Consider the following 26108-nt stretch of genomic DNA (forward strand, 5'->3'; position numbering starts at 1 on the left):
TATATACTAGGTAGAAATGGTTTTTGAAAAAACATTATCTATATCACTTAATATTTCTTTCATTACCACTAAATCTCATATCCATGCATGTATTTTTATAATATCTAGGCATAAATCTTGGCCCTCCTGCATGTGGGTTGTAGGAATTTCCGTTAATTGTTGCTTCTTATTGATGTTGCTTCTGCGTAATCAATATATATAAGAATTGAGAATCTTGTTCATTTATCTCCTATCAAGACTTAAAAGACTATTGTGCTGTTCTGTGACTGTTTAATGGTTTGAAGTTTACTGTGATTCAAATATTCACAGAGTATATGCGACTATCAAAACTCACTCAAGTGTCATTAAATATAGCATGCTAGTCAAAAATACAAATACAAGAAAGTTTACAGGTTGCTGGGCTTGTAGATTTAAGAAGAAGAAATGTAATGAACAGCGGCCACAATGCACATTATGCATTCAACATGGGAATCATTGTTCTTACGACGTTAAATTGATTTGGTTAGAAAATAATATGTACAAATTGGATACGAATAGTCAAATGGAACATAGCGATAATATCAAAGAAACAGACACAGTTGAACAATATTATAACTCAAACATAATATCAAATGACAAAAATATGGCTGATCATGTTAAAACATATAAGAATAAGAAGTTCACTATAAGTATTCGTCGTTTGAAAATTTATGACAATGCTGTTCCCTCAGTCTATGGACCTGTAGAAGGTAGAGATTATAGACAAGATACGGTGGAAGCAATTTTGGATGACATGTTATTTAAATTAGAGAACATTTCCGAACTTGATGGCTATGTCTCTGGTCACCAAGGACCATTTCATGTATTTTCAAACAACTATAAGAAATCGAATGGTATTGTCAAACATTCAGTGACGAAAAAAACTCCTTCAAATGTGGATACTAAAATCATTATCAATTTCATTGATAAGTGTGTACCAGCATGGATTGCTGACCAATTCGAAGATACCACACAAGATAACAAAAACATATTAATAATGGCATCCACGTCGTACATTAAAAGGGCGCTGCTTTCCAATAAGAAACTATCAAAAATATATTTCCAGTTGCTCAAGTTGAACCAAAAGGAGCTAATCCAAAACCTTGATCACTATTTAAAGGACACATACAATTTGAGTCCTGTGATTCTGATGCTGCTTCTTATAAGATGTCCAAGTGAGGTGATGTTGATATCAGTAATGTGCGAAAAATGGATATTACAATACTTACCAAATAAAATAGAACCGTATCATTATCCCTTAATCAACTTGACAACTAAAATTACAAGTAATTTGAAGGTGCTCGACCGCTGCTATAACATATTAAAGAACCAATCACTAAATGGCGATAGCCTTCTAAACCGATTATTAGTACAGGTAACAGAACGTATCACCCAGTGCTGGTGTGACAAAGTTTTCCAAGAAATGGTTTCATTCAAAGATGCCTCACATTCCTGGGAGCAGATGCACTACTGGGAGACAAAACTACAAACACAGTACAGCATAGCATACAGCCAGAACCTGCGATCTTAGATTATCAAAATTTTCACATTGATTAAATCTAGGCTTATGCTGCACACTGGACAATTTCGTTCCACAGGTATGAGTAATAAACTTAGACACCCCTACATATCAATACATTTATAAAATACATGCATCTATTCAAACATCTATCTTGATAAATCTATATAGTCATTTAAAACAAATGATATCTTAGTTGATAATTAGTGTCGTTGTCAACATTAGTGACCACGCTACCACAAGAGGCTTGACGCGGGTCAAAAGTCGACATCATATAAAAGGTTAAAGTAATTTGGGTTCATGTTTTATTTTTATTTGGTCATTGTGGCTAGGAATCAAGGTGGTGTTGGGAAAAATATAAAGAGATATAGTGTGTCTCTATGATGAGTTAAGTTACGTGGATGATGACAGAAGGTGCAAGAAGAAAGCGTTCAAAGACCGCATGTTTAAATTGCTCTAAAGCACATGCATCATGTGAAGAAAAACGACCTTGTAGTCGTTGTGTCATGAGGGGTGTCGACGATACATGTATTGATAAACCTCGTAAAAAAAGCAAGTATATGCATGGGATAAATGAAAAGCAAATATTGCTTCCAGTGCCGGTCCCAACCTATTTTGAAAGTGCGTTAGGTGAAAGAACCAATGAGATTGTAAGCAGTGGAATTGATTTATTCTCTAATCATATACCGTTAGTTCCATACAGAAACAAAACGGTCAATTCCAATTTTCTAAGGGATGATAAAACGAACCAATATGAGTTGACAGCCAAGAAGTTCACATTCCCCGATATACTAGACAACATTAATACGGAATCCGATGGTCATGATATCTCATTGAGTTTGAAATGTGAAGAAAGCGTCGATGGACCAGTCAGATATTACGATAATCCACTCTGGGAACATTCGTTACGGTATCGACGAAGTATTGATATCTATGAACTCGTGAACAGACCTCTTTCACACACCCCGGGGTTCCACCATTTATTCAATTATTTGAGCAAGAGGCTCCCTCGTGACAAATTGATCCAGATCAGTAAAGAATTGAGTGAGTTCAGACCGATCTTCTTTGAATGTTCTATAGAACTGACCGAGCAAGATCTAATCTTCATGGAGCAAGGATACCAGAGAACGCTACTTGAGTACAGTAAGATGATCTTCAAGTCCGGAACACCTACATGCATCTGGAGGAGGAACGGACAGATATCGTTCATCAACGAAGAGTTTGAGATCCTCACAGGGTGGAAACGACAACAATTATTGGGGAAGATGACATTTATTGTAGAAATATTGGACGATGACAGCGTGGTAGATTACTTCAAAACATTTTCAAAGATTGCATACAAGGAATACAAAGGGTCTGAAGTGATGTACAATTGCAAAATTCTTACCAGCGTAAAAGAGGCAAAGATGAATTGCAACTGCATCTGGACGCTGAGAGAAGATTTTACAGGGCTTCCTCTAATGATTGTTGCCAACTTCATGCCTCTGTTATAGAAATAATATACCAAAAACAAGAACAGGGGGGCTCCTCTTACCATATATGACTTGACATGCATTTTATAGACTTAAATATTAGAAATTAAATGATAATACACAAGCATCTTACATCTCATAGGCACTTAAAACCATTGAACTTGGGCCTTTCCAGCTGAGAAGCCCTTATGTTGCGCTTACCCGACCTTTAATGGTGTGATCACTTACAACGGCAGAAACCTGGCGGCAAAAGAAGGCGCTCCACTTTCCTTTTTCAAAAATTGTATAAATAGACAGGACTATTTGGGGGGGCAAATATATTGTACTCTTTACTAATGGTACTATTTATAAAACTGTTTTGATATTTAAAGGAGAGTGATTCGATAATATTGTCGGACTACTACAGAGCAGGCGTTTCTTGAGGATCATAACGGTATAAATTAGAAAGAAAAATCGTGAAGTCATTATTTACTTCTCAAGCAGCTATATACAAGCTAAGATCCAGTTTAAGAAAAAGAAAAGTATTTCTGAGATTTGGGAGACGAAAACTGAGAGTACATTATGTTTAGATTAGCTCAACAGTCGCAGATCATCAAGGGGAGAATAGTCTCTGCCTCCACAAGGAATTCTATTAACCATTCCATTCGTTTCAATGGTTCTATTTCGTTAGAGAGACAAGAAGATTTGAATGGCCCTAGTTCAAAATACTTGAATACCGGAAACTCAAAGGTCAATGATGCTACCGATAGGGTAAGGCATTTGCGAAACCAGCTGAATGCCACCGGCGGCAACCGCTCTAGGACTGGCACTGCAAATTCTCATACCAATAACCGTAATAATAATAATAATAATAATAATAATAATAGAAACAAAAATTCTTCAAAGATCAACTATGTCAGTGTGGATTCACCATGGTATAATCAAGTGATTGCATTCGATGAATGTGTTTCCCAAACTTTGTATATGTCTCAGACACCAAGAAGGAAATCCATGAACGTTGGGACTGCTCATCCTGATCCAAACGCGAATCCATTATTTTGGGACTCCATTAATAAAGCCATGAAGTTATACTATGATTTAACAAACAATAATGCACCTGAAATGAATTCTGCCAGAGTTTCAAAACTAATACATTTATTACATAATGGTTTAAGAGCAAACAGAAATCAATTAACTAGAATGAACAAAAAACCAGATTATGATTCTCAATCATTCCATAAAGAAATGACAAATTATCTTTGCCAATCGTTGAGAGATATTTCAAAATATATATTGGAAGGTAAAAGTAAAGTAAATGAATACGGTGCTATGCATTTGGTAACTGCATTTAAAGAGTTATTGTTATTTGAAGAAACGGTTGAAATTTGGAGATCTGCACTTGATGAAAACAAAAATAAAGAATTAGCAAACACATTTTTAAACCCAAGAGTTGTTGGTGTTATACTACCATTATTATATGACAATGGTGTACCATTTAATGAAATTCAATCTTTATACGAAAAATCATCCTCAATTATCAATTTTTTTCATCCAAATTTATCTGTTGGTATGATTAGAGCTGCATTATCGGCAGGTGAAAACGAGATCGCTTTGAAACTTTTTGAAGAATTATGTGAAGAGTCCAGTGAATCAAAATATGGTTACTTAATAGAGACTCATTTATCATTCATTGGTGAATGCAAAGATCTAAATGTAGCATCGGCATTTTTTTACAAGGCATTGAATAATGAGATGCCATATAAGATTGATTTGCAAGTTTCATACGTTAAATTATTTTTGAAAAATATCTGGGAGTTAACAAATGACTTCGATAAAGTTTATGAAATTTGGTACAGATCAGTCGTTCACTATGGCAAGAATATTAACCATGGAATTTCATCCTCTTTAAACGATACTTTTTTTGATATCTTCTTCAAATATTTTGCAAACAATAAAATGGAAGGTTTCCAAAGATTACAAAACGTTATTCTAACCTATAATAATATAAAACAAATTGATGAACCATTCTTTAATATTATTTTAACCAAATGTTCTATCTGGAGAGATAGAAGTGTTATTGACTATATTGATAAAGCTTATGCTCTATATCATATTCCAAAAACTATTGTTGCATACAGAATTTTGCTTAAATCAATGGGTTCCGTCGACAACACAACTAATGAAGAAATTTTAAAAAGATGGACCTCAATGATCGAAAAAACAGATGAAATTGGTTCTTCTTTCATTGCAAATGCCGATTGGGCAGCATTAAGGGATGCAACTATCACCTGGACTCAACAGAACGTCGACAACGTTGCAGTCAAATCAACAACAATAAAAAACGAACAAACAAGAACATCTACACCAGCGCAGAACAACTCAATTTCATCTGTAAATAATTCTGAAGAGTTGGACTTTTCACATCCAGCTTTACAAGCTGCTAACGCTTCTGGTGCGTTTGATGAATTTCATAATGATGATGTTCAAGTTCCAACTAAACTTACTTCTGAAGGTTTTCAATTTGAAGGTAGTAGAATTGAATTATATTTGCAAATAGTCAAGTGCTATTCCATATTCTGTCGTGACGCTAGACAATTATCAAGATTAACATCTGGTACTGCGGCACATTATCCTGTCCTACAAGCATCATTAAGCAAATTACAAAATTTAGATGCTAGGGCGATCTCTATTCCTCAATTAAATCATCTGAAATCTAAGCAGATAAATTGATAATAGAAAAAGTGGAGCATGCAACTTGGACTATGTTAAAAGGATCAATGTTATTAAGATTTATTTTGTTTTAACTAAACGTTAATGATAGAACTGAATAAATGTTCATGTGATATGATTAGTTTTACGGAACAAATGGAACGGCTTAAACAACCTGATTTAGAAGTCATCAAAACGTTCTTATGTATTTATATTCTTTCAAGACATTACCGCAATATCTACAACAAGCATAAAACAGTTTGTCAATTTTTTGACATCACTCTTTTATATATCATATCATTTATAAAGACACATATTTTTTATTATATAGTTTTCTCTTATATATATGTAATTTTACAATTGATGTTAATTAATATTTAGTACTCTTCAAGGTTTGTATTTCAACTTTACGTAAACCCTCTTTGACTCTTCCTTCTAATAAATCAATACTAAAAATAATATCCTTCTCTTCTTTTCCCTCAATAAGTAAAAATAATTTAGGTGGGTCTTTATCTGACTTAGGGTTTTTATTATCAGGATAATATTGTCCTCTACTCGTTATGCTGCAACCTGTCTCACGTTTTACATTAGATAAGGTAGTGTTTTTTGAGACTTCCCATCTAATTAATTTGGGGAGGTCATTGATATAGACATGTGCACTGAATGTTGAAGCTTTATCGGCATTATCATTTCTAATGATTTCATATTTTAATTTTGGAACTTCAATATCAGCAACGACATCATTACTGACGTCATCCATATCCACAGTCCCACCGTCAATATCGTTATTCACTGTTCCCTTAGAAATACGTTTAAAATCTTCTTTCTCTTTGTTGTTATTTTTATTCCTTTGTGCGTCTAAATTATCCAATCCTTTACCACCAAGACCCTTTGAAATAGTGAACTTACCACTTTTCAATCCAACTTCAAACTTGTTTACCATTTCATCTAATATCGAAATCTTTTCTGGGCTATTTTCTGCCAGTTCCTCATCTCTCATGGCCTTTTTCAATATATATGCAGCATCAAGTTCATCAGACAACAATAAAGTAATTGCATTACCTCTTCTTGTACCACGAGCAGTCCTTCCAGTGGTATGAACATATTGAGAAAATTTGTTGACTGCATTATATATTATAACTAATGAAACTTCAGGAACGTTTAAACCTCTTGAAAGAACTTCAGTACATAATAGAATGCTATTCTTTGTTTTCTTAAACTTCTCTAAGTTTGATACTCTTTCTTGATATGACCTTCCTGCATGTATTGAAAAAACATCATAGTCATACTTTTCTAAGTTAGCTGCAACGGCATCACAAGTTTGTTGACTTGATACAAATATGATAATTTTTTTATCGATAATTTCATCTTCTACTTGCTCTGATCCTTTACTTTGAGATGATTCTCTTTTCTCGACGAAATTATCAAGAATCTCAATTAGCTTGAAGAATTTTTCACTATCATTATTTAGTATTTCAAATGCTTGGTGGACATTTTCATTTACCATTGTTTTTGAGTCGATGGTAATAGTTAATGGATTATGCAGCACACGCTTAACGAAAGCTTGTAATTTAATAGGGAATGTGGCACTAAACAATACACACTGCTTATCAGGTCTAATAGTTTTCATTATCTGAGTAACTTGAGGTTCAAACCCCATATCAAATAATCTATCTGCCTCATCTAATATCACAGAAGTGATTCTTTTAGTATTTAACAACTTACCAGTATTCAAAGTCAAAAGATCAATAAATCTACCTGGCGTAGCTACGACTATCTCGATGCCTCTCTTAAATTCATAGATTTGATTTTTTAGTTCAGAACCTCCTGTACAACATATTGATCTTATTGAAGGATCACTCTTTATGAACTTCTGGATTTCTTCATTAATTTGAATTGCCAGTTCTCGTGTTGGGGCTATTATTAATCCTAATGGGCCAGTTTCTGAGTTTGATAGAGGTCTTTGAGCTTTGACATGTCGTATTAAAGGTAAAGCATACGATATTGTTTTACCAGATCCGGTCTTTGAAATACCAATTACATCTCTACCTGTCATTATGGCTGGTATAGCTTGTGATTGAATTGGAGTTGGAGTATCATATTGCAAAGTTTTTGTTAATAAATACATAACATCTGATGAAATACCGAGTTGAGACCATCTAGTTATTGGTCTTGGGCAATTTTTCCCAGAAATTTTGATATTGCCCAAATTTAATCTTAATTCGTCAACAGCTTCATTCGACATCTCATGCACTGCTTCTGGTTCTACATAAAATGATTTTGGAAAAGGTACAAGATCTTCCTTTTTAAAGTTCATATGCTGAACTATTTTACTAGCTTTTAATTTAGCTACCTTCTTGTATCGTAATAAGGCTTCATTATCATCATCACTGCCGTTCTCAACTAGTACGTTATCCAGAGTATCATTATCATCAATTAACGATCCGGTTAATGTACCGTTAGAATTCTTTGAAGTATTAATAGAATTCATAAAACTTTCCAATGGATCGACATCCTCCGTGTCATTAGAAGACTTATTTATATTTTTTGAAATTTCATTAGTTTTTGTTACTTCAGAGGATCCTGGCATATAAAGAGGAAGCTGCTTATCACTATCCTCTTCATCACTATCGTCAAATTGGATCTTCCTTCTTTTAGGCTTTTTAGCTTTCTTTAATTTCGTCTCCCCAACAGATTGTTCTGATTCTTTTAATCTCAACTGATCTCTTTCCCGTTTCTTCTTCTTCCATTCTTGTAGTTTCAGTTGCCTCTCTAAAAGTTTTGCCTCTGTCTCAGTTAGGTTAATATCTTTGTTCATTGAAGTTGCGTTCTCAGATGCCTCTTTAACTGGCTTGTCATAGCCACCGTGATCATCATCCTTCTTCTTCCTCCATTTAGCTAGTTTGGCTCTTCGTTCTTCGAAAAGCCTCTCCTTCTCAGTATTAGTTTCATGTACATACGGGGTGTCAGTCATTATTATGTATTCCAGAAGACAATAACGCATAAAAAAACTGGACTGCTCAAGATATGAATTCCCAACTATCTCTAGTGATCTATATATGTAACCACTTCTGGGAAGATAGGAATACTTGTTAACGAACTATAGTTACTTAAAAGTCTTTTGACTAAGTTATGGAAGTTGAATCATCTCATCTCGAAATTTCAACATTTTTTTTTCAAGTACCACATTTTTCAAACCTTATGACATTGTGAATTCAATATTTAAAGAAATGTAAATATTTAAGAACCTAAGTTGATTATTTAATTATCGCAAACGTGTGGCTTGTCATACTGTATGCTATTGACAAGTTGCTCAACTTATCATTGAATTATAAAGGCAACTTTAAACTTAGGAGATACAATGTCCGCCAGACCTGATAAACCAGTGTGGATGTCCCAAGAGGACTATGACAAGCAGTATGGTAGTGTTACAGATGATATTGTAACTGAATCTGTTGCTAATCAGGGTACGGTTGATAAATCTCATCATGAGGCTACTAAAGAATATGGGAGGAATCGTGAGAACTTTCAAGATTCTTATCAAGAACAAGCTACTAAAAACAATAGGGGAAACCACCAAAGAAGACATCAGAGATACGATGAAGAAGAAAGAAGAAAGAGGGCTAGAACTCAGCAATTACGTGAGGAACAGCTTAAGAGACATGAGATTGAATTGGCAAGTCAAAAGGAAAAAAATGTTGATCAATTAGTTATTAACCATTATAATGAGAGGACGTATATTGCTAATAGATCGAAGAGAAACCTATCACCTATTATTAAACTTCGTAATTTCAATAATGCAATTAAGTTTATGCTAATTGATAAATTTACGAAACAACATAATGTTGTACTGGAGCTTGGTTGTGGTAAAGGTGGTGATTTGAGAAAATATGGTCAAGCAAGCATTTCTCAATTCATAGGTATTGATATATCAAATGCATCCATTGAAGAAGCACAAAGAAGATATAAAACTATGAAAAATTTGGATTATCAAGTTATATTGATAACTGGTGACTGTTTCGGTGTTTCACTAGGAGAATTACTTGAACCATTTCCTCAATGTAGGTTCCCTTGTGATGTTGTTTCAGCGCAGTTTTGCTTACATTATGCTTTTGAAACTGAGGAAAAAGCCAGATGCACAATGCTTAATATTACTAAATCATTAGCTATTGGAGGTTGTTTTTTTGGAACTATCCCTGATTCAGAGTTTATTCGTTATAAACTGAATAAAATAAGTAAAGATGTGGAAAAGCCTTCTTGGGGAAACTCCATTTACAAAGTCACATTCGCAAACAATGAATATCAAAAGAATGATAACGAGTTTCCATCACCGTATGGTCAGTTGTATACGTTTTGGTTGGAAGATGCTATTGATAATGTGCCTGAGTATGTGGTACCTTTTGAGACTTTAAGAAGTTTGGCGGATGAATACGGGATGGAATTAGAATTGCAATCTCCTTTCAATAAATTTTTTGTCGATGAAATACCCAATTGGATGCACAGATTCTCTCCTAAAATGAGAGAAGGTTTGCAAAGATCAGATGGAAGATTTGGTATTGAAGGTGCTGAAAAGGAAGCTGCCGCATATTTCTACACAGTTTTTGCCTTTAGAAAGGTGAGAGATGTAAACATGGAATGAATGTAATTTTGAAACGTATTGAATATCTAAATATTGAATAGTATATACTATTAGTATATTAATGAATAATTATAAAGCTGTTGTCACGGTCATAGTCTGTGAATTAATTAACATAGTTGGTGGTAAACCTTCTAACCATAAATCTAGATCACGTACGTACTGAAGACTTTCTCCATGGTCTTTATGAGTTTGCAATGCTGGCAATGGTAGTGTTGAGAATATCAGATCAGAATTTGATGATAATTGAACCATTAGATCATTTAAGATCAAGTATTGAGCAGCGCAGGGAAGGTCATTAAAAGTAAGTTTTTGCATTGCCCGTACCAAACTACCATTAGAGATGACAGAAGTAATATTATTCAATTCGACTTGTTTCGGACTTTCACTTCGAACTGGCTTCGCATCATTTTCTACTGGAATAATTGTCGGTTTATCACCAGAACCTTCTTCTATAATTTTTGTCCTAGGTAATGCGTTACTAGAAAATACTGGGTTCACAATGGATGATGCATTTAAGGTAGATTGAATACCCTTAATGGAAGATGGTTTTTTGCCGTTATTGTAATGTGATCTACGGAATAATTCATATTTTAACCTTTGGTCTTGTGGTAACAATGAACTGTTTGATCCAGTTAATGATAAATCGGTTTCATCTTCATCGGATTCAGTAGCCAGATAATCATTCCCGTTGTAATTGTGAGGCATATTGGAGGACATAGTAAGTGAGATCCCTAACTGTTGTAACTGGGCAGTTTTGTATTTCTTTGCTTTCCCTGTATTATTTTTGATATCAATTGAATCGGAAGTAGAAAATCGTCTTAGTGGTTTTAATGTATTCCTTGATTCTACTAAGTCATTCCACCACGGATCATCTTTTAATATCTTTGATACATAGTCAAACATAATAGGATTACCCTTAACAATCGTATTATAAACTCTAAATTGATCTAATGCAACGATTAATACTTTTGCATCAATTCGAAGTACCTCTAACAGTTTATTCATTCTATCCAATTCATCCAATCTCTCAGATTCTGTTTCAACAAATAATATGACTCTAAGGACATGTGTTTTCTTCCACTGGGGTACAGTGACCAATATCGCACCTAATTGTAAAATCAGCGTATATGTGTCAAAATTTGTTGTTAGAAGAGATAAATCTTCCCTTTTTAGAGTCATTTTGGCCAACATTTGGATGGGGTACAAATCAATGTATTTTTTGGACTTGTCCGATTGATTTAACGTTGAAAGATCACTTGGAAATTGTAACCCTCCAAATCCACGAGCTATAGCAATATTAGATTTCATTAAGGTTAAATCCTCGATAATTTCAACCCACTGTTGAACTGTAACTTTATTTTCATTTTTACAGTCATCAGTTGGCAATGTATTACTAATATTGACATCTTGGTTAATTATATTTGCCAGAGTAGAAATGCTATTAGTGTCAGTACCGTAATAACTTTCTAAATCAAAAAAACCTATTATTGTTATATTAGGTTTCATTCCACCTAAACCACACCCCATGAATACATTTCTGATGCTCCAAGGTAGGTTAGGACCCGTGCCAATTTGGACAAATGCCTTTATATTTGTCATATCTCTAATTTCGACCCAGGCGTCCTGCTGTTTCCTAACTTCTTTGAACTGGTTTTGGAAATCATTTGTTATTGTTACATGCCCTAAAACATATAAACCACCTTTCTTCAAATGATTACAGAATTTTATTAAGTTCCAACTAGTTCTTGGGTTATCGACAAAAAGTAGTATTTGAGGTCTCCAATACTTAATATTATCTTGACGTAACCTCAGTAGATATTTTCTTACTTGATGATAAATTAAGGTTTGTGATACGTCACCCCAAGATTTAGGTGGACACACATAATGGATGAAAACAAAAATAAGAATCATTGCCAGAATAACCGCAGATGCAGACATACCATCTACTATAAACATGGCCACAGAAGATATTATGGTGCCAGTTAATGCAGTATATTTGTCAAAATATTTGAAAGATGGTCTAAAGTTTGGTGCAGAAGAAATTCTCAATAAAAAGCATGCTAAATTCATTACGACGAAAGTCATTAAAAAGGTCATTGTAATTAAAGTTGCTATTTTATTGACATCGGAAAATAAACAGAGTTGGGTTAATAACCATGTAAACAGTAAAGAATAAATTTGATTCTTGCAAAAAAAAGACAAACCTGGGAAAATACTATCTCTGGCGATGGCTTCTAAAACATATGCAGCACCCAGCATACCAACAGTAATGGAAAAGATTGATGTTGCCATTTCACCTAAAAATATTATTGATTGTAAAGCACTAACTGATTGGATAATTTGAACATCCTCATACAATGATTTTCTTGGAATTGAGCAACCCATAGATAAAACAACTACAGCATAGCATAAAAATGTAAACAAAAGTCCCCATAAAGTGCCTTTGGGAATTGACTTGGAAGGTTTTCTTAATTCACTGGACATACCAGCCCCTGCAAAAATACCAGCAGTTGCAGGGAAAAAGACACCAAATAGATCGTTAAATGTTTCTTTGCCTTTGGCCATCGAACCAGCAGCGCCTTTAGTCAAATGTGGGTATAAATTTTCTTTGAAGGTGTCCCAACTTGGACCTGAGTATGAGATAACATCCTTAAATGGAGATTTAAAGATCAATGATAATGGAATAGAAATGATTGAACTCATTAGAATAAAGAATAAAAAGTTACCAGCTCTAGAAACTGTTTGTGATCCCACTAATGCAATTGTAATACATAGGAAAAGTATAGTAGATGAGTAAATAAATTCATTCCATTTTCCAACTGGTAACAATTCAAATAATGCAGCATGCTTTGAAGAATCATCAAAAATCCCAAAATTGTATAATAGCGGTTCAGAGATACCAACAGCATTCATTGCACTATTGAACACTTGTCCCAAGAAAAATACTAAACCTATGGAGCCACCAAACTCTGGCCCTAAACACCTTGAAATCATATAATAAGCACCTCCACCTCTAATAGTACCATTTGTAGAAATTGCAGAAATACTCAACGTTGTCAGTAAATTAATTAAATAACTTAATAGTAATAACCCTAAAGTGCAAATTATACCAAGTTGGCCCAATACAAAGCCAAATCTTAAAAACATTAAAATAGATAAAACATTCAGAGTTGTAGGAATAAAAACACCATCATAAGTTCCTAGTTTATCCTTATTTGGATTATTTGGATCATATTTTGATGACACTTTCTGACCAGCAGGAGTTGATGTATAATTGAAATAAGTTATGCTAGCTTTCCTAGTAGGTAGTAATGATGTTAACTCATTGGAACAGGTATTCCCACTAGGCACATGAGACCCTGGTATATTGTAAAATTTACTAGACATGGGGAAACAGAAACAAATATATCGAAATGTTAATGCTGTAAACCCTAGTTGAAGGGAGTGCTAATTAAATTAATTGATCTCGATAGAGTAATATTGTAACACTCCAGTCAAACAGAACTAGTTCTTCCCTAAAAGACACCTTAGCTTCTCTTAAAGAACAAATCCTAGTTCATAAATAGTTAGTAATAGAATCGAACTTCAATCTTTAAAGGTGTTGTTATTATTGTGATGGAGGTTGGAAGCGCGATGGGTGTTTAAAGAGTCAAACACCTTGCGTATTGATGCCATTGTTAAGAACAGTATGTAAGAAGTGAGTACAATTAGCATGGAAGTGAGTATTATTTTGATTTATATATTACATATGCAAGTATTTATTGTTCCTATTACAAATGCTTGTTTTCTTTTTTATTCAATTCTATATAATAAGAGTAAAAAATATATTTGAAACTGTCACTGCTGGTGGTAGGACAGTATATCTGTTTTCAAGATCAATCATGATGAAGATAGTTTATCATTTTTTCTGCTTCTTTGATCTTTTATCCAATGAATCCCATAACTCTTCTTCGTTATCTTCTTTTGTTTGTTGTTCACGTTTTAGCTTTCTCATCTTTTTAGCATATTCTGGACTATTTGGATCATCTGGTATTTCAACTTCTTCGTCATCAAGAACAAGAACACTTTGAATTTTGCTTCCAACGTAAATCTTGACTGTTCTTTTATTTGATTGAAGATCGAATATTCTTAGATATCTGTCAAACCCACCTTGCAGTAGATATTTTTGGTCGTCAACGTCAATGAATTTGGAGGCACCGACTATGTCTTGTTTACCAAATTTGCATAGTAATCTACCAGAATGATCAAACTTCATGACATCTTTCTTTGTATCGGTTGTCACGACCTCGATATCATTGAAATCTTCAGTCTCTGCATTTCCTTGTTCTGTAACGTTCTCATATATCAATTTTAGTGAAGTAAGTGGTTCACGGTTTGGTAATAAATCAATATACTCCATTGGCTTACGGCCATGTTGTGTTCTATATTTACCTAAATGCGAGTATCTTGTTATGATAATGAATTGATAATTTAGCTTGGTGGAATCTTTATCTTTGCCATTATAAGGCAATAGAAACTTCAAACCAACAGGCCAAACAGGGACTCGCATATCAAGTCTGTCATTCTTTACATTTTTAGCTTCCCATATTTCTTTCAAACTAGAGAAATCTTTCTCCAACTCCACAAGTTTCACTATATTTTCCTCACCACCATACCCAAAGACAATTCTATCAGAATTAATATCTAAATCATACAATTGTGCAAACTCTAATGGAGCCTTGACCTCTAAAGAAGATACCTTCGATAATTTATTTGTCTTCTCGTCGACTTTAATGACATGAATCAAACCAGACTTTGTTGCAACAAAAAACGTATCCACAGAGTGAGGCATTGGTGATAACGTAACAAATCCATCATTTACCCTAGTTCTCTTCTTTGAATTTTTGAATAAGTGTTCTATTCTACTATTGTCAGTAAACCCATCCAACTTATCAACTACTTCAAAACTCGATACCTCGAATTCTGGTAAAGGCAATGAACTATTCTTTTTATCTTCGTCGTTATATTTAGCAACAGTTTCTATCTGAACTAATTCAATAGCACCATTTGCTCTTGCAAGTAATATGATCTTCGGAGAAACCAAACACATCTTTTCGACGTAACTCCCTAATCCCTGGGCCAGATGCATCTCCACATGCAGAGGTTGTAATCCTGTCTGGACAGAAGTATCAGTGTTCTGATTGCATACAATTTCCTTCAAGGAACCATTATCAATACAACTAACTAACAATCTCATCGTTTTTTATCGTAATTATATGAACAAGCCTCACTTGTTATCGCTCAATTCTTTAGTAATGAACACAATTAAAACAAACACAAACAACGGATTCGATGGATTAACCTGGCTACCTTGACATCAATTCAATTTGTAGTGCATAACCAATACTTTACCAACGATTATAATTGTTTTAATCTTCTTGTATTGCAGATGAGATGAGATGAGGTGAAAAAATTTTTTGCATTGAAATTTCAATCCTTTAAGCGGGAGACACATAGTTAAGAAATGGAATGCTTTGATGGAAAGTGCAATGATCCAAGAGATATCTTACAGATTTATATACATGCTATAAATTCAATCGTACTTGTATGGTTCTCAGTTGTTCATATTGATAATGTCATGGATGAACACTTGTTTTATCACTATTTCCTTTGGTGATCGTAGCTCGTATTGGCTCAATGGTGTGAAATATATATATATACATTACTTTTCAAACTACATAGATATAAAGATATATATGAGTGTGTATATGTACGTATGTATGTATTTGTATATCTCTATTGTGTGTGTGTGTGTGTATAGTCAATCAAGTGAAATGGTCTACTCTTATCTTTCCTTGCGGTTCATTTTGTCTGTTTCGATTTTGTTACTGATCAACATAATTGCAGCTTGTGAGGCCATCGAAGTACCTCTGATTATTAACTTTCTCTCCAATGATCCTTCCTCTTGGGGGTCTATCTTTATTGAGCAACCGGTGGATTCCTTTATAGAGTTTATATGCCTACCATCCTTTCCAATGATATTACCAACGAAGTTTTCATCAATGTATACCTCTTGCGTTACTAAAGTCATTGGTAATATTTGATCTGAATTGAAAATTTGGGGTTCGACTACTTTTACATTTGGGATTGTGAAATTTGGAATAAAAGACATGGCTTTTGCTGCATTTGCCGGAGTATAAACAATGCTTTTTGTGTCGTCATTTCTAGCAGATGGGTTACATTGTGGAATATTCACAGGTCTTAATGGTAATGTCCTTTTATTGTTACGGTATGAGGTATACTTATCGGTAGGGTGGTACTGGTGATGCTGCTGGTGGCTGTATCCCGCATTCATGTCCATACCCATGTTCATGTTCATACCCATTTGCATGCCGATGTTCTTCCCTATATCCATGTTTAAATGGATTGGATAGCTTATGTTGGAATAGTTATTTATCAGCACAGAGTACATCGGCGTTGGTTGGTAAAATATAGCTCTATTTGTATATCTCTTGTTCTTGATATTATTTGAGTTAGTTATTATTGTTTTGGAAATATTTAATACGGCGACTTCCAATGCATCAGAAGTACCAGTGATAGCAAGTATTCTATCATTAGATGGTAGCAATTGTTGTGGTGATGCAAACAATTTTATCGAGCTGGATTCTTCGATCTCTTTAAGTTTCTTACCATTCTTCCCTATTATGTATCCCATTAGAAAATGTGATATCAAAAAATACAATGTAGTCGGTAGTTCATCTGAGTTATTATTATCATTAAAATTACGTTGAGTATCTCTATCCACAACGGTTGTATCCTTGTGTTGTGGCACTGAGTTTATTTGGTCATCAAAAGTATTTGTTATCGATTTTACAATTAAAGCGATAGCTTTGGCCACATTCATATAATCTCCTCTAACATGTATCACTCTCTCTGGAGTGTCCTTATTATTTTCAGATATATTAATCTTTGTGGACGTTATATTTTTTATTTTACTTATTCTGTCGCCTCTATGTCCCACGACTAATGAAGCTTCTCTGACAAGACACAACAATCTCAAATGGATATGGTTGTCATCAACAGTTGTGGCATTACTATCTTCTGACACTATATTTTTCGAATCTGAATCCAATCGACGTTCTTGCTCCTCTCCCGCATCATCATCATCATCATCATCATCATCATCTAGAGCAACACGCTTAATTTCAGCTTCTAACTGACCTTCCTGATTATCCTCATTCTTACGCTTCAGTACCTTGCTACTGTTTCCATCCATATCAGTGGCCTCTGAGCCTCTCTTATCGTCCACAAACTCCTCAGTACCAGTCATAGTTATATAGTACGCTTTTAAGCCTTTTTTTATTTTCTCGACTTGACACTTGTACCGGTTCTCTATTCACAAATTAACAATCGGAGCACAATCTATTTTCTGCAAAGTACTAAGCAAAATTCAACAAATCTAAATTGTGCCCAATACCTTCCATTGAATCAAATGTATAAATATATATAAACTTTCAAATACATCTTTTACAATTGAACAGATCACTACAATTCATTATGAAACTTAACAACAAGACCTTTAATTTTATTTTTCAATGCACTTTACAAGCACGTCATTCACAACGAGACATCAAACAGGGCCCTTTTGTTGCAAAGAACTAGATTTATATTTAAGAATCAGTGAATATTATAACCAAGTTTTGTAATTGTGCAACTGTGATTGGTTTTTTAACTGAACGTGTCAGTTGCATCTATCTAGAATAGCCTTTGTTGTTGTGCTGGCTGTGGTTCTGCGATGTCAAGACAAAATTTATATCAATACTATTGCATGCTATCAGGTGCTCGATCTGTCATAAAAGGATCTGGTATTGTTGCTAAGGAATCTCTATCGACTTGGGTCAATACCTCTACTCTAACGAGACCGATACTGAATCAATTTCAATGGTTTCATGATCCAAAATGGGAACAGGCAAAAACTCTGTCTAATACAATAAGATATGGTGGTGGGAAGATTAATATAAGACAATATTCTACTCAAAGAAGCGTTAAGAAAGTATGTTGAAGTGTTTAATTGTTATTTTCTAAGTATGTGGATTTTTTTGACTAACACGGATAGTCTCTGTGAGCTATGTGGTTCACTTGTCTCTATATACGCACATATCATTATGTATATGTATATATTTGAATACAAGTGTGATTTCCCTGTTCGAAAGTTGACAATCCTTTAAATGTAGAATGACAGTGACGATACAGTTGAGTCTGGAAAAGTCCGCATATTGGAGAGTTCAGAGGTCCCGACCTCTAGGATATCTCGTTTGTTTCATTACGGTTCATTGGCAGCTAATGTCGGTGCCAACATCGCTGTCAAGAGTATATCAGAGGCCTCGAGAGGAAATAGACCATCATGGAAATCATTAATCCTTTCTGAATCTAATATTGAAGCTATAGTGAAGAAGTTCTCGAAAATGAGAGGTGCTGCATTGAAAATAGGGCAAATGATGTCATTCCAAGACGATAAATTATTACCAAAGGAATTGTATGAAATTTTATCTAGGGTGCAAAACAGTGCAAACTATATGCCCCAAAGACAATTGGATAGAGTTATGAGAAAAGAATTGGGTTCCGATTGGGAGACAAAATTTTTTAAAACTTTCAATAAGACACCTTTAGCTGCAGCTAGCATTGGCCAAGTACATGAAGCTGAACTGAAGAATGGAGATAAAGTAGTTGTAAAAGTACAGTACCCAGGAGTAAAGGATTCTATTGACTCTGATTTGAATAACATATTGATGCTGTTAACAGCCTCTAGATTATTGCCAAAGGGTTTGTTTCTTGATAAGACAGTAGCCAATGCAAGAAGAGAACTAAAATGGGAATGTGATTACAAAAGAGAAGCACTTGCATTGACAAAATTTAGAGAATTAGTTAAAAATGATTCTGCATTCGTGGTTCCAAAAGTATACGATGAATTGACCACAGAAGCTGTTTTAACCATGGAAAAATTAGAAGGTGCTGAAATAATGAAATTACCAAACGATATTCCACAGTCGTTAAGAAACTTTATTGGTGAAAATATAATGAGACTGTGTTTGAATGAAATTGCTACTTTTGAGTTCATGCAAACCGATCCTAACTGGGCTAATTTCTTATACAATAAGAAAACAAACAAAGTTGAATTATTAGATTTTGGTGCCTCTAGGCCATTTCCTGCCGGATTTGTAACTGCGTATAGGAAACTGTTAACGTACGCTAGAGATATTGACTATGAAGGAGTTAAGAAAATGTCTATTGAATTAGGATATCTAAATGGCTTGGAATCAAAATCAATGGTGGATGCTCATATAGAGAGTATTGTTACATTATGTGAAGTGTTTAGGGGGAAAGATACAGATGTGTTTCCGTTTAGTGAGCAAACAGTCTCTGATAGAATAAGAAGCAATATTGGATTAATGCTAAATGAAAGACTCTGTCCACCACCAGATGAGACTTACTCTTTGCATCGTAAATTTAGTGGTGTATTCTTGTTGTGTTCTAGATTGGGAGCTGACGTTCATTGTGCGAAACTCTTCAATGAAATATTCTACTTGAAAGACGAGGAAACAGTTACAAAATAGTTAACGGTTCATATTTATCGTTATAGGAAATGTGTGAACAAGTTTCCGTGTATATAAAATAATAACTATTCGGAACATGGTTCTTATACAGATAATATATATGCTTAATCCCTACACTATGTATCATCAATGTAAATATTGAAATTGTAAATAATGAATTTAATATTTTGTTCATGCTTCCTTTGATGAACGTTTAGGTATAAGAACAAAACGTAACAACATTTTGTAATCATTGGTCTAAACATTCAAGGTCTCTCGACAAAACCTATGAACACAAATTAGACAGGATGCTATATACTACTATATATTGGTATATATACACTAACGATAGCTTCATATTTCAAACTAAAGACCATGAATGTACTCATTCATAAATTCTTAGAGTGAAAGGGGGGGTCGGATATAGAAACTAGAGACGCATCAAGCAGCCAGTATAATATACAGTGCCTGTACAAGACAAACCATGTATGCGTGCAAGGGCTGCGACACTTCTAATTGTAATAGAGTAAGTATCAAATGTCCAGTACGGTTCAGGCCATGCGAGCGACTAGAACAATTCACAGAGAGATACCTCTCCTTGAAGATGCGTCCCTTAACATGATATTCAAAAATGCCTATGAAACATCCTATAACAATACAGTCCCCCTTCTCCCCACAACGACAATTGTAGCAACATAATCCATCAAACAGAATCAAAAAGAGCCCGGAAACCCGCTCCATGGCACTATCCCTGAGAAAGAGACTCTCTGTTTCGGATTGTGTAAAAGAATATACTTTTAAAGAGGAGATATATTGATCTAGGGGAATAAGCAAGCTTACTCTATTACAGAAAAGAAACAATGCGCAAACAAAAGTCCTTACAACGTCTCTTCACAAACCTAAATCACCTCCTTTAAAAAATAAATTCCCATGTATACACAACAGTAAAACAACAAGGCTCTCTTCAAAAATCGCAATTCCATGAAAGAACGAATAACCGAGTTCTAAGTAATCCCTAAGAAAAATGCGCCACAAAAACCCTCGATAGAAAGAAATTGGAAAACAATAATAATTACAAAGTCATCCCATTATAACAAATCTGAACGCAACATGTATAAGAAACAAACACCGTGAATCATCCTAATTATTGCCACTCGACCCAATCCATAAACCAAACATTCCGGATGCATTTTTTCTTTCCTCCCCTTAACAAAATCAACTAAGAAATCGTCAAGTTAAAAGGAAAAGAAAAACCCATCTAAAGGAAGTCTAAAAGAAAATGAATCCCTAAAGACTCAGATACCACTCCGAAAACAATCTCTCTATATCCATAATCTTCTAACATCATGATGAATCCTGAATCATATAAATCCAAGAAAACAATAACAACGTTAAAAAACCAAAAAAATTTTGAAGTTGCCAAAAAATGTGTTGTAACTTAAAAAGGTAATGATCCTCATTGAGGTCATTTCAGTTGTTACGCTGAAAAGAACAGATACTACACTTGATCTAAGCCAAATGGCAAAGAGATTTGGTTTCTTTAAAAAGAAAATAATAAATAAGAACAAAAAAAAAAGTATAATATGAATTAATAAATATATAATATTGTTACAAATTATCTTTTATGATATTTTAAATTTCCTTTCCTTTATATACGTTTGTAAAAATTCTCTTTCATCTTTTCTATTTTTTCGTTTTTGTGGCAAAAAAAACATGATCGGCGCTTAAAATAAAAGACCATCACAAAATTCGTTTCTTTTTTATGTCCCTTTTAGGAAACACAAAATAATATCATAGTTTACGAAAATATAATGCCGGGTAATACTATTGTCTTTTTGGAAACTTATTGTTAAAGCGCTAATTTGACTAATAGGAAATATATATAGAGAGAGATATATCTATATAAGAACTAAGCTATAACTGATATAATTGATATTATTGATATTATTGATACAATTGACTTATTATGGATTAAATTATAATAAGTGTCTTTAGAAATAAATTAAACTGGATATACTGATAATTGCAATAATAAAATTTGGGTGGCTTGTCTGTTTAAGTTATTGATTTTTCTGCTCTTTTTTCATTCCTTTAATATTACCTTAATTTTGCTTTTATTACATTGGATAATTTTAGGGACTAATCTTAATTTATGGAACTATGAATAATTGGCAACCATCATTTGTTAATTCTGTGGATTTAACAGAACATTTAAAAAAATCATATTTTAGATACGATGATAAAGAAAAACAAATTAGTAAAATTGTCTTTGATGATTTTGCAAATTTGATTTGGTGTGGTGATACTTATGGTAGAGTGTCTTCTTATGATATCAATTCTCAATTATACACTAGATGTACTTCTCATATTGGTGCGATTCCGGTTAATGATATTTTAATACGTAAAGAAGGAATCATTTCATTATGTGACGATTCTATTCATATTTCAAATAGAAGAGGTGTAACAATATCAAGTATTACAAGTATGGAATTATCTGTGTTGACAGGTTTGAAAACTATGTGTTTTAATTCGAATGATTCTCAAAATTCAATTTATTGTGCTGGCAATAATACAAACACAGGTATCATTTCAATTGACTTGAATAAAAATTGTCTATCTTCAATGATCGACTATAATCCAAAAGTTAAACTTTTATGTACAAGCAATAAAATCATATCTATTGGTAAACAATCAGGTTCAATTGATTTATTAGATCCAAACTCAAATCATATTATCAAATCATTTGCAGGTCATTCTGCTACCATATCAGCTATGGATTCAAGGGATTATACTTTAACTACAGTAGGGAAATCAAAGCGTTTCAATAACACGTATGCAGATCCTTTTGTAAATGTATACGATTTAAGGATAATGAGACAACTACCGCCGATTTCGTTTTCAAAAGGAACTTCAATGGGTTCAGGAGGTGCTGATTTCGTTAGGTTACATCCAGTATTACCAACAATAATGACTGTAGCATCCGATCAAGGATCTTTTGATTTCGTTGATTTATCAAACCCAATATTGAGAACCCAATATGTACATCCTTGCAAGTCAATTAAAGCGATGGAACTCTCTCCAAATGGAGATCATATTGCATTTTTGAATAGCGACAACACTCTAAACCTTTGGTCACGTTCTGGTGGTAGTACAAATTGTACTAATAAACCAGAACCATTGGAATATCCGGAATATATTAATGATGGTGTAAACTCAGGTTTAACATCAATTGATAATTTTGATTATCCATTAAGTTCTGTCGGTATGCCATATTATAATGAAAAATTACTCTCTGCATGGCCACAAGTAATCTTCCACAGTAACGGTACAATTCCCAAAGCTATAGATTCGAACTCACTACAATCCCCTAAAGTCAAAAATCCGACTTTAAATTCAAGAACAAGTTCAACCCAAACTGCTAATTCTCATTTAGCTTCAAAGCAATACCCACTATTAAGGTATAATAAATCAAAATATGGACATGGTAATGTCGCTGAAACGTATGTATCACTATCTGAGATAAGAAAGAAGCAAAATACAAAATCTACTTTTGCAAATAAAGCCACTACATCCGGTAATGGGAATGGGAGTCAATCGGATGAATTAAGCGATATATTAAGGGTCAAACCAGAAAGAGATAATGAAATACCTCCTGCATATACAAAATTACAATTAACACATGGTAAATATGGTTCAGATAATTTCGATTTCAAAGCATTTAATCAAACTAAATACTCAGGTTTAGATACCGATTTGGACCATCCATATATTAATCCAATTGTTCAACTGTATAGATTTGTTCCGGAAATATTTAATTTCATTGTTGGATGTTTAAAATATGAAAACTTCAGTCCGAACTCCATTTTAACAGAGTTAGGTTATCTTTACGATATGATGCAAAGATCAGAAGGTAGGGTATGTTTAACGTCAAACTTACAAGCTACATTAGATATAATAGAGGAAAATAATTCCTTCAAGTCAACTGGTTTTACTTCATCCAAGCAGTCTAAAAAATCAAATATAGAGATAAATTATCAAACTATTAATGACACGCCTATGAATAAGAAAACCTCTGTTGGCAGTAACGAGAACTTAATGACAAGCACAATACAAAATTTTAATGAATTTCTATTAGACCACTTAATGACTGACGAATTACAAAGAAACATACATAGTATAACGTTAGAAGAAGCATTTGGATTTCATCTAGAGACAAATATTTCATCTAGTTGTCTACATTACGAAAAGAATACTAGCATTGTTCCTACATTGACAGTTTGTTCACCAATAAAGAATAATTTGAAACATAATGTAAGGAAATTAAACAATCAAACAATATTACCATATATAGAGTCCTCAATGAAGAGAACCGCTTTGATGCAAAGCACGTGTGAGGTTTGTAATAAACAAGAACTTGTAGAGTATGAAAGTATTATCAAGAATTTGCCTCCTGTTTTATCATTGAATTTATTATTATCTGATTTTGAATGGGGTATCGCCAAAACAGTGAAAGACTGGCTAACGTTAGAATTCCATGCAACTATCTCTAAAGATAAAGCTGTATTGAAGAACCATCCTGGTGAACTGAAGACATCCAATCCAATTTTCAAATATGAATTGAGTGGTTACATTGCGAGAATAACCGATACCAATGGTGAATCTAGATTGGTTACATATTCAAGAGCATTTGATGCGAACTCGAAGCGTTTCAAATGGTACATGTTCAACGACTATTTAGTGGTAGAAGTAGAAGAAGAAGAGGCTTTGAATATTTCGTATTGGTGGAAAACAATAGAAACCGTAATTTATTGTGATTCCGAAGAAATTAGGAAACCATTTTTATCGGTTGATAGTTATCCAATAAATTATAATATACTTTATCGTGACCATTTTGCAAACGGAATCAGAAAAGATGTTATCAAACAATACACGCTATTGAATAAAGATGATGATAAAGACGTACCAAAACCAGGAACTCTAGTAGCAATCGATGCTGAATTTGTAGTTCTTAATGAAGAGATCAGTGAAATTGATTGTAAAGGTAACAAGACTATTATCAAACCTAAAAAGACAGCTCTAGCTCGTGTTTCCATTTTAAGAGGCGATGAAGGCGATAAATTTGGTGAACCATTTGTTGATGATTACATTGTTAACAATGATCGAATTGAAAATTATGTGACGAAATATAGTGGTATAGAACCTGGTGACTTAGACATCAAATATAGTTCCAAACAGTTAGTGAATAGAAATGTTACCTATAGAAAGATTTGGTTACTAATGCAAATGGGATGTGTGTTTGTAGGACATGGGTTAAATAATGATTTCAAACAAATTAATATTAACATTCCAAACAACCAAATCAGAGATACATCTATTTATTTCTTACAAGGTAAGAGATATTTATCACTGAGATACTTAGCGTTTGCAATCTTGGACAGTAACATTCAAGAAGGAAATCATGATTCAATCGAAGATGCATTCACAGCATTAGTCCTTTATAAGAAATATTTAAGCTTAAAGGAAAACAATACCCTGAATCATGTACTAGACGTCATCTACGAGGAAGGAAGAATCACCAATTTCAAAGTTCCAGAACTGACCAGATAGAGAAGATATCAAGATTTAAATAAAAAGGAAAACATAACAATAATATAATATCATACCTTACATGTATACATGCTTTATTATTTATGTATGATACCTGTTTTACCCGCCTTCATGATTTTAAAACACACATGCGGTTACCCGACGCCAAAACAAACGGCCCACTAAACGAGACTGTAACCCGGATATATCCAAACCGGCGCCATTTACCCAGCCACCACCTCCACCCGCCTAAAGGCGTAGGTGTTCACTTTCGTGTGCCACGGTTTTACCCGCCCACGTAAGAAACGATTTCTGCCCTCTTCTTCCGCTGTTGAAGGTTTTCGGAAAAGACATAAATTACTAATTCTACCTTTCTCATTCTATACAACACACGATATAACACAATATAATATATTCTCACCCCCCCAAACTCATCAAATATATTATATATATTATGTTTATAATTATTTAAAGGAATGAATATATTCAATAAAAGGTGTAATTTTAGTTTTGTTCGATAGACAGTTTTCATTCGCATTACTAAGTTGCTATACGCCACCACTTGCACAAGTTATATATTTGGTACAATTGCTTTGTTGTCTAGCCTTTTTGGA

The 26108-nt window shown here is 33.7% G+C and overlaps 10 protein-coding genes across 10 annotated transcripts; 6 read left to right on the plus strand and 4 right to left on the minus strand.

Annotated features, from left to right (window-relative positions):
- Positions 1–355: 355 nt before the first annotated feature.
- THI2 (Thi2p) lies at positions 356–1549 on the plus strand (the record flags this gene model as incomplete). The annotated part of the gene is made up of 1 exon (XM_003688277.1): positions 356–1549. The coding sequence occupies one exon, from the start codon at positions 356–358 to the stop codon at positions 1547–1549; it is 1194 nt and encodes a 397-aa protein (XP_003688325.1).
- Positions 1550–1938: 389 nt separating this feature from the next.
- Positions 1939–3030, plus strand: ERT1 (Ert1p; the record flags this gene model as incomplete). Its single annotated transcript, XM_003688278.1, has 1 exon — positions 1939–3030. One exon carries the CDS (start codon positions 1939–1941, stop codon positions 3028–3030), a length of 1092 nt encoding a protein of 363 aa, XP_003688326.1.
- Positions 3031–3570: 540 nt separating this feature from the next.
- TPHA0N01120 (uncharacterized protein) lies at positions 3571–5718 on the plus strand (the record flags this gene model as incomplete). Its single annotated transcript, XM_003688279.1, has 1 exon — positions 3571–5718. The coding sequence occupies one exon, from the start codon at positions 3571–3573 to the stop codon at positions 5716–5718; it is 2148 nt and encodes a 715-aa protein (XP_003688327.1).
- A 349-nt stretch (positions 5719–6067) lies between these two features.
- Positions 6068–8701, minus strand: PRP5 (DEAD-box RNA helicase PRP5; the record flags this gene model as incomplete). The annotated part of the gene is made up of 1 exon (XM_003688280.1): positions 6068–8701. The coding sequence occupies one exon, from the start codon at positions 8699–8701 to the stop codon at positions 6068–6070; it is 2634 nt and encodes an 877-aa protein (XP_003688328.1).
- Positions 8702–9058: 357 nt separating this feature from the next.
- ABD1 (mRNA (guanine-N7)-methyltransferase) lies at positions 9059–10336 on the plus strand (the record flags this gene model as incomplete). Its single annotated transcript, XM_003688281.1, has 1 exon — positions 9059–10336. One exon carries the CDS (start codon positions 9059–9061, stop codon positions 10334–10336), a length of 1278 nt encoding a protein of 425 aa, XP_003688329.1.
- A 69-nt stretch (positions 10337–10405) lies between these two features.
- VHC1 (Vhc1p) lies at positions 10406–13723 on the minus strand (the record flags this gene model as incomplete). The annotated part of the gene is made up of 1 exon (XM_003688282.1): positions 10406–13723. The coding sequence occupies one exon, from the start codon at positions 13721–13723 to the stop codon at positions 10406–10408; it is 3318 nt and encodes a 1105-aa protein (XP_003688330.1).
- Positions 13724–14234: 511 nt separating this feature from the next.
- On the minus strand, positions 14235–15572 carry NSA1 (ribosome biosynthesis protein NSA1; the record flags this gene model as incomplete). The annotated part of the gene is made up of 1 exon (XM_003688283.1): positions 14235–15572. The coding sequence occupies one exon, from the start codon at positions 15570–15572 to the stop codon at positions 14235–14237; it is 1338 nt and encodes a 445-aa protein (XP_003688331.1).
- A 588-nt stretch (positions 15573–16160) lies between these two features.
- On the minus strand, positions 16161–17645 carry PBP2 (telomere maintenance protein PBP2; the record flags this gene model as incomplete). The annotated part of the gene is made up of 1 exon (XM_003688284.1): positions 16161–17645. The coding sequence occupies one exon, from the start codon at positions 17643–17645 to the stop codon at positions 16161–16163; it is 1485 nt and encodes a 494-aa protein (XP_003688332.1).
- A 465-nt stretch (positions 17646–18110) lies between these two features.
- TPHA0N01180 (protein kinase COQ8) lies at positions 18111–19929 on the plus strand (the record flags this gene model as incomplete). Its single annotated transcript, XM_003688285.1, has 2 exons — positions 18111–18368; positions 18550–19929. 2 exons carry the CDS (start codon positions 18111–18113, stop codon positions 19927–19929), a joined length of 1638 nt encoding a protein of 545 aa, XP_003688333.1.
- A 2139-nt stretch (positions 19930–22068) lies between these two features.
- PAN2 (poly(A)-specific ribonuclease) lies at positions 22069–25515 on the plus strand (the record flags this gene model as incomplete). Its single annotated transcript, XM_003688286.1, has 1 exon — positions 22069–25515. One exon carries the CDS (start codon positions 22069–22071, stop codon positions 25513–25515), a length of 3447 nt encoding a protein of 1148 aa, XP_003688334.1.
- Positions 25516–26108: the final 593 nt, after the last annotated feature.

Source organism: Tetrapisispora phaffii, chromosome 14 (assembly GCF_000236905.1).
Source record: "Tetrapisispora phaffii CBS 4417 chromosome 14, complete genome".
NCBI lineage: Eukaryota > Fungi > Ascomycota > Saccharomycetes > Saccharomycetales > Saccharomycetaceae > Tetrapisispora > Tetrapisispora phaffii.